Here is an 8,764-nt window from a genome sequence, read left to right on the forward strand (position 1 = left end):
AAAAATAAAGTTTATTATTATTATTAATATTAAGGTCAACGCGGGCGGGATGGCGAGGCGAGGAAAGCTCTTTACCTGGTGAAGAAGTCGGCGAAGCTGGACCCGGCGAGGCCTCCTATCCTCCTGACCCGGTCGCGGTCCCCGTCCTGGGAGGCGACTGCATTGGCGCTGCTTGCGGAAGGGAGGCTGGGCTGCTGCGGCAGAGGAGAAGGAGGAGGCGGAGGGGGCGGGAGTTGCTGCTGCGCCGCCGTAGCCGCCTGCTGCAAGTGCTCGGGGGCGCTCTGGCGGCGGCTCACCTCGAAGGTGTTGCGGGAGTGGAGGTTGATGTCCATGAAGGCCAGGGCGGGCAGGCAAGGGAGGGCCCTCGCCGGGGAAGACAGGCTCCCGGCCTCCTCTTCCTCTTCGGAGGAGGAGGAGGAGGAGGACGCGGAGGCTTCCTCCGGGAGGAAGAAGAGGCACCCGCCGTTGTGGAGCTTCTCTTCGCCGCGCTCTGAGGGCTGTGGCGGTAGTGGCGCCTCCTGAGGCGGAGGAGGCCTGAGGAGGAAGCCGGCGTCGCCGTTGGTCATCCGGCCTGGCCCGCGGGCCTCCCCGTTGGGCGAGCTCTTCCCGGCCCAGTAGCGCCTCAGCCGAGGCCTGTGCTCGCCCTCGCCCTCTTCTTCCTCTTCCTCCTCCTCCGCCGACCCCTCCTGGCCCGAAGGGAGCAAGGCCCCGCCGCCTCCCGGGGCTCCGGCATCCTCCGGCCCCACCATTTGCCGACGGCGCAGGAGCCCAAGGGAGCCAGCGGCGCGGGCGGGAGCCGGCAGAGGAGAGGGGAGGGGAGAGAAGGCCCGGCTCGCTCTCGCTGCGACAGGAGCGGCCTGAGGGGGCCCGGCTCGCGCAGGCGCCTACGCTGACATCGCACGGCCTAGCCGCCCCCGCCGCCTCAGCTGAACGCCACCATAGAGACGACGACAGCGGAGCAGAGCAGGCGGAAGCGCAGCCTTGTAAACATCCGGTCCGACGCTGTGGCCGCTGCGCCTCACGCCTCAGCCCGGAAGGCTGTCCTGGGCGGGGCTTGCTTTCCTCTCGCTACCCCGTTGCAGGCATGGGCAAGTCTCGGCCCTCCAGGTGTTTTGGACTTCAGCTCCCACGATTCCTAACAGCCTACCCGTTGAGTTGCTGTGAGTTTTCCGGGCTGTATGGCCATATACACCGGAACCTCGGTGGCGAAGTGCGTTAAAGCGCTAAGCTGCTGAACTTGCAGACCAAAAGGTCCCAGGTTCAAATCCCGGGAGCGGCTTGAGCCCCCTCTGTTGGCTCCAGCTCCTGCCAACCTAGCAGTTCGAAAACATGCGAGTGTGAGTAGATCAATAGGTACCGCTCCGGCGGGAAGGTAACGGGGCTCCATGCAGTCATGCCGGCCACAGGACCTTGGAGGTGTCTACGGACAACGCTGGCTCTTTGGCTTAGAAATGGAGATGAGCACCAACCCCCAGAGTCAGACATGACTGGACTTAACGTCAGGGGAAACCTTTACCTTTTATGGCCATATTCCAGAAGCATTCTTTCCTGGCGTTTCGCCTGCATCTATGGCAGGCATCCTCAGAGGTTGGGAAGTCTGTTGGACAATTAGTCAAGTGCCATTTCTAGATGGATAGATAGGTAAAGGTAAAGGTTTTCCTCTGACATTAAGTCCAATCCTGTGGGACACCGGGGGTTGATGCTCATCTCCATTTCTAAGCCGAAGAGCCAGCATTGTCTGTAGACACCTCCAAGGTCATGTGGCTGGCATGACTGCATGGAGCGCCGTTACCTTCCTGCCGGAGCCATACCTATTTTTCTACTCACATTTGCATGATTTCGAACTGCTAGGTTAGCAGAAGCTGGAGCTAACAGTGGGAGCTCGCTCCACCCCTCAGATTCGAAGCGCTGACCTTTTGGTCAGCAAGTTCAGCAGCTCAGTGGTTTAACCCATTGCGCCACCAGGGGCTCCACACGGATAGATAAAAGGTAAAGGTTTCCCCTGACGTTAAGTCCAGTCATGGCCAACTCTGGGGGTTGGTGCTCATCTCCATTTCTAAGCCAAAGAGCTGGTATTGTCCGTAGACACCTCCAAGGTCATGGCCAGCATGACTGCATGGAGCACCAGTACCTTCCCGCCGGAGCGGTACCTATTGATCTACTCACATTTGCATGTTTTCAAACTGCTAGGTTGGCAGAATACCTACATAAAAACTCCAGCCATCACCTGCATCAAAAAAGAAGCACAATAAAAGCCCTGGCAGACCATGCAAAAAGAATCTGTGAACCCCACCTCGGGAACTGAACCACCTAAACTGGGCTGTACAGGCCAATGGATACTCCATCACAGACATCAGAAGAGCTGCAAGGGCAAAAACAAGCCATGAGAGTAAAGACAAAGATTGACCCAGAAGGAAAGTGACCACATCCGCTGATGAAGAAACACAACCTACAAACTATCTACAAACCCACTAAGAAAATCCAACAAATGCTACGTTCAGCAAAGGACAAGAGGGATCCTCTGCAGGAATCTACCATATACCATACGGCTGTGGACAAGTCTACATAGGGACCACCAAATGCAGCATTGCCCAAACACGAATCAAGGAACATGAAAGGCACTGCAGAAGAGTCAGCCATAGCAGAGCACTTGATGAACCAATCTGGACACAGAATATTATTTGAGAACACAGAAATGCTGGACCACTCTCACAACTACTATGTCAGACTACATGGAGAAGCCATTGAAGTCCACAAGCATGTGGACAATTTCAATAGAAACCATGAAAATGAACAAAATCTGGCTACCAGTATTAAAATAACTCAAGAATCAGGACAGTAAATAAAAAGCAACACTCGAAAAATGGGAATTCCAGACAGGAAACAATCAGGGCCAGCTAACACCTCCCAACAAAAGATTCCCCCAGGCAGGAAGCAGCCAGGCTTTGAACCTCACTTGACTAGTTTCCAAAAGATCTCATAACCTCTGAGGATGCCTGCCATAAATGTGGGTGAAACATCAGGAGAGAATGCTTCTGGAACATGGCCATACAGCCTGGAAAATTCACATCAATCCACTGATTGGCTATTTTTCCTATTGATGGGGAGGATATCTACATCAACCCATTGGGAGGGGATATCAAAATGCCCTTCTTGAGGGGAGCAGTGATGACCAGTAGCCATTCACCTCCAGTAATACCTGGAGTTTATCCTAAGAGCAGAGAGTCTACCTCTCCTCCGCAGAAGAAGGACTGTGAAGCTGCTTTGACAGGAGGAGCATTCTTTCTGTGTTGCAGAGACAGAAATGTCTTTTTAAACCAGCATAGGGGAACTAAAATATATAAAATGGTTTAGGGCCCTTCCAGACAGGCCCTATATCCCAGGAGCTGATCCCATGTTTTCTGCATTGGATTATGTGAGTCTCCACTGCCAGATAATCTGGGATAAACAGAAAACCTGTGATCAGATCCTGGTATATAGGGCCTGTCTGGAAGGGCCCCTTAGGCCCCTTCCCCACAGCTGTATAAAATCCCGCATTTTCTGCTTTAAACTGGAATATATGGCAGTGTGGACTCAGAAAACCCAGTTCAAACCAGATATTGTGGGATTCAACAACTGCCAGACTATCTCTGTGCAGATAACCTCACTGACTTTACAGCTTCATGGCTACTCAATGGTATTCAAGCTTGCTAATTGCAACGTTCACATTTGCTTTAAACAGACAAGGATACTTTCTCCCACCATGAACATTCCACGGATAAAATACATGCATACATACATACACACACTCCACTTGCCTCACCTTTGAGGGAGTTGAAGTCCAAAACTTCTAGAGGGCCGAAGTTTTCCCATGCCTACCCTATTGGCTTCATCGCACTGAACATGTCAAGTCTTTGGAAGAGTACATTTACCATACAGCTCAGGCATACTCCGTTTTGAAATTAAATAGATGATTTCCCTACCTCCATCACACACTAGCAAACTACCCATTTTATTCAGTAGTTCTCAGTTGATCTGCCATCACATTGTAAAGAGTTGTTTCTGCCTTTGTGAAAAGAAACACCTCCTTTCCTAGACTATCATTTTTGTTCCTGGGGCCTCTCCCACACTGCTGAATAAAATCCCACATTTTTTTTTCTTTGAACTGGAATATATGGCAGTGTAGACACCAATAACCCAGTACAAAGCAGATATTGTGGGATTTTCTGCCTTGATAGTCTGGGTTATCAAGGAGCCGTTAGACCACTACTTCTGGGGAATCTTGCCCAATAAAGGAAATCTTAGAGTTGGAAGAGACCACATGGGCCATCTAGTCCAACCCCCTGCCATGTAGGAAAAGCATAATCAAACCACCTCTGACGATAGCCATCCAGCCTTTATTTAATTCCACCACACTGAGGCAGAAAGTTCCACTGCTGAACAGCTCTTACAGTTAGTAAGTTCTTCCCAATGTTCATGTGGAATCTCCTTTCCTGTAATTTGAATCCATTGCGCCAAGTTTTAATTTCCAAGGTACCAAAAAATAAGCCTGTTCCCTCTTCCTTATGGCATCCTTGGAGGCTGACCTATAATTCTCTAGTATGATGGGGTTCGAGGTGTTTTTCCTCCAGTCACAACCTCACAACAGTCTTTTTTTTATTACTGGTCACGTGACCTATATGCTGCTGATGTGGGACAGAGTGTATAAGGTTACTGACTATTCAAGATAACTCCACTGGATGACATTGTATAGATGCAATGCCATCACTGATAGGCATAGGCTTTTCAACAAGGTCCAGGCCATGTTCATGAAGTCTAGACCTCACTAGACCTCACTGGAAAGCCTATGTCATGGCAAAGATTACAGTGAAAAAACCCAATGTCTGTTTTAACCTTTGAAGAGTTTAAGAGACCTGTAGGGGAAAACAGAACTTACACCCAGCATGTTGTTTTGCCTACAATAGCTGTACCTACATAAGGGCACCTTGAGGCCCTCTGGAATGAATACGCAGGGCACATTTGTGGTTTCTCTATACTGGTTAGGGATCTCTGCTATCAAGATCAAGTCAGGCAAGGCTTAAGATAGCAGTGCAGGCTGTAGCCAGATTAAAAACAACTAAAATTATTCAGTTTTTAAAACCAGAAAATGCATACCTGTAGAATTCCCTTACTTTGCATCTAATGGTTAGGTGATACAACCTTAGGGCTATGGTGTAGCCACACCAGAGTTTGCTTTATTATAGTCAATTTATTTGCTTTGAGGAGCTCTTATTGATTTCATTCTCATACAAACTTGTATCTAGGAAGCAGTTGGGATCTGGATCCTGCACTTGGTTTCAGAAGTGCAGTTATATCAAATGCCTTTAGACAACTTTGGTGTCAATCCCATGCTATACCCCAAGAGGTGGTATTTCATATATACAGTAGGCTCTCAGTTAACTGGCACCCATGGGAATTGATAGATGCCAGATAAATGTAGTTTCTGGTACTGGACTAGAACTCTTGTATTCCTCATGCCTAGGGCTGATAAAAGTGTGATATAGTAACCTCTGGAAGGCTGTCATTTGTTCTGTTTAGTCATGGCAGTGGGGGTTGAATTGAGATACAAGGCTTGTGGATATGAAGAGGAGATCAAAGATTTGGGGGATCTCTCTGGAAAGAGAGATCTGTGCCAGACCCAAAAAGAGGGTTGCACACACGAGCTGGCGAGCTTGCAAGAAGCAAAATAAAGATTTCCCTATTCCCAATAAAAGGCTCACCAAGTTTGAAGCAGAGGTCACCAAGTTTATTCTAGTCCAGCTGGAGCAGGATTATGGCAGCAATAAGTTGCAAGAAGAACCGGCATACCATTACACAGAAAAATACACATTGTATACTTTTGCTTTTTGAATTTCCTGCTCCCGCCCACCCAGCTGGCTTGTTGCTGATTGGCCAGGGGAGTCCCTGATGTCAGGAGGCAGGAGGGGCGGTCTGGGGGGCTCACGTGCCTCGGCCAATGGGAGCGCGAGCCCCACCTATGATGTCTCTCCCTTGCTGGCCAATGGGGGAGATGGAGGCGTGGCAACAGGAAAAACAAAGGCACACATATGCTGATGACAGGATTGATGAGTGACCCTATGTTGGGTCCTTTTGTCAAGCGATCTGGCGAAAGCCTGAGGGCTCTGCAAGCCGGACCTAGCTATTGATTCATTGATTGAAATAACAAGTCTCTTGAATGAGAGTCTGACACATGAATGTCAGTCCTATTGTTAAAAGGGCAGCAGCAATGGAAATATTGATGGGATTAAAAATTATTCAGAGTCCAAGGAGGAGATGGCTTTGTCTGGTCAACTGTGGCTTATCCTTGTCTCCCTGCGGAGGGAATAAGCCCTTTTTGGTGAATGATTAGAATGTCCAAAGGTTTCCTCTTTCTCAGATGGTCTGGCCTTGCCCTCTGAGGTTGCAGAAGGAAGTCCATTGTTTTATTTTCCAGAGGGTGATCATGGCAATCCATACTTGTAATACATGGCCTGAGGCATCCTGATGGTGCTCAGGTCAGGATGGTGTGCTGGCCAAAAGCTCACATCAGGGTTGCAGTGCTTCTTTTATAAGGGGCAAGATATCATAGAAAATAATAAAAATAATTTAAAATAATAATAAAAATTGATAGGAGACACATGTGGGATTCACTATGGGGGAGGAACATGAGATCCAGCATCCCCATGTGTTGGGAGACAGACGCAAGCAGTCCCATGAGGTGTTCAAAGGGCTTTGATCTCCTCTGCGTTTCTCATAGGGCAAAAGGAGGGAACCCCAGAGGTTCACCATCAGCCCAGGCAGGCAAAAGGGCTTTTTGGGGTTCCCCTAGAACTGGGAGGTGGTACAAGGAATACACAGGTTTCATGCAGGGAAAGGGGAAAGGGGTCTCTGATACCTAAAAAGTTCATAAGAAGGCACAAAAGGTAATTTTAGATCACGTTGCCTGTGCTCATTCATAAAAAGGCAAACCCATTCATATAAAGAACCAATTCATGTGTCAGGAGGCTAATCGGGGCCACTGCAACAAAAAGCAAGATAGCAGTTTAGTTTAGAAAGTAATCTGGAGTGGAATGGAATTGATCCAGAGAGTTTTTGGTTATTGAAAGCAGCCCTTTTGCAGGCAGGGAAGTGAAAGCAGCAGTGGATACAATTTGTTACTCTGAGTTAATATGTGTCAAGACCCAGGCTACGGAGCACCAATAACCATGCGCAGAGGCCAGATTCTTTCTAATATCTTTATTAAAGGAATATATAAAGTCAATAAAAACAAGTAAAGAATAAAGTTCAGAAGTAGACCTTTCAGGAAAGGTCAAATATAGTCCAGGAAAACAATGTCCAATATGAGATATTAGAGTCCAAAGTTATAATCCAATAACCGAAACACACACTTTGCCAAGCAAAGTGTGGGGAAATGACAAGGTCCTTTAGTCCAATGGAGCTTGACAACAAGGCTGAGAAATAAACTGGATTCTTGGCAAACAAGGCTTGATACGAGGCAGCAAGAAGCAAGAAGCAAGAACGTGGTCCGTGACGAGGTCCGGGGAACAAGGCTGGCTTGGAACTGGTACAAGATCCGTGGCAAGGTCCTGGAAACAAAGGAACTGGAGTAGCGTAGTCTACACACGATCTCACTCCAGAAGCTGACGAATTGACTCCGCAAGGATCCCCCTTGCAGGAAATAGCTATATAGGATCTTGTTTTCCCGCCAAGGAACACTTTCCCTGGGGAACAAGAAGTGAAACCCAAACTGTGTCCAGATGCATGACTCCTTAAGATTTCCCAAGGGAAACAGGCTTAATCAGCTAATTGTCTGGCAGCGATCCTGGCGCTTCGGCGACTCGCCTCCCGAGCGCCTCTATCTCGATTATAATTATCCCGGCGAGAGAACGGGGGAGAATTCTGCCCAAGGCTTGTTTGGCTGACTTCTTGAGGGCAAACATCCTGCAGGTGCAGGGGCTCCGATTCTGGCTGAATCGGTGGGAAACCAAAGTTTTCCTCTTCGTCTGTCACCATAGTACTAGGAACAGGACTACATGGCCCATGAGACATCACAATATGTAACAAATGACAATGGAGCCTCAATGGAGAGAGGCTGCCTGTGGCTTTTAGCTACTGTAAGGGAGGATACAATGTATCTGTGTGGCTGAAGTCTATTTAGAAAGGAAAATCAGGGTTCCTATGAGCCTGTGGAACTCCTGGCAGAAATCAGTTGTGTGTCAAAGCAATGTGAGTGCGGGGGCTTGTGTGCTCGACATCAGATATGATCTCTGTCCTTTAACCATTCCTCAACCTCACAGCCACAAGTGCTGTTGGGTTGCAATTCTTATTATATCTTCAGTCCACACGGCAGACAATTAAAAATGATGGGAGTTGTCTTTCATTCATTAGGTAAAAATTTAAGAGCAACAACCACTATGTAGAAAAGTTATAATTAGATTCAGCGGCCCTTTGAAGGCAACCTTAAGACTGATGCCACCCCTGACTTAGAGCATACCCCAAGATGTTGGCAACATTCTCTTGATTTTGCTGTAAAAAATACCCTGATTGATTGGTTTAAGTTTGCATCAAAATTTCCAACAATTTTCTTTAACTAATTTGAGGCATAGCATATGGCTCTTCTTTGAAAAACCTCTGTCAAGATGAGGCCCCTTCTACACTGCCACTGGATTATATGGCAGTGTAAACTCATATAACCCAGTTCAAAGCAGATAATGTGAATTATCTGATTTGGCAATCTGGATTATATAGCAATGTAGAAGGGGCCTGA

General features: G+C 48.0%; 1 protein-coding gene across 2 annotated transcripts in view; it reads right to left on the bottom strand.

Annotated features, from left to right (window-relative positions):
- Positions 1–982, bottom strand: part of tbc1d12 (TBC1 domain family member 12) — a 63,386-nt gene extending 62,404 nt beyond the window's left edge. The window contains exon 1 of one of the 2 annotated variants that reach the window (XM_062976172.1): positions 76–982. In XM_062976172.1, the coding sequence (XP_062832242.1) occupies positions 76–749 (674 nt within the window). In that variant the 5' untranslated portion in view covers positions 750–982. The remainder of the gene's footprint in view (positions 1–75) is intronic. The other variant, XM_016995331.2, reaches the window with a different exon arrangement.
- Between the last annotated feature and the right edge of the window lie 7,782 nt (positions 983–8,764).

The sequence above is a fragment of the Anolis carolinensis genome, chromosome 3 (genome assembly GCF_035594765.1).
Source record: "Anolis carolinensis isolate JA03-04 chromosome 3, rAnoCar3.1.pri, whole genome shotgun sequence".
In the NCBI taxonomy this organism is placed as follows: Eukaryota; Metazoa; Chordata; class Lepidosauria; order Squamata; family Dactyloidae; genus Anolis; species Anolis carolinensis.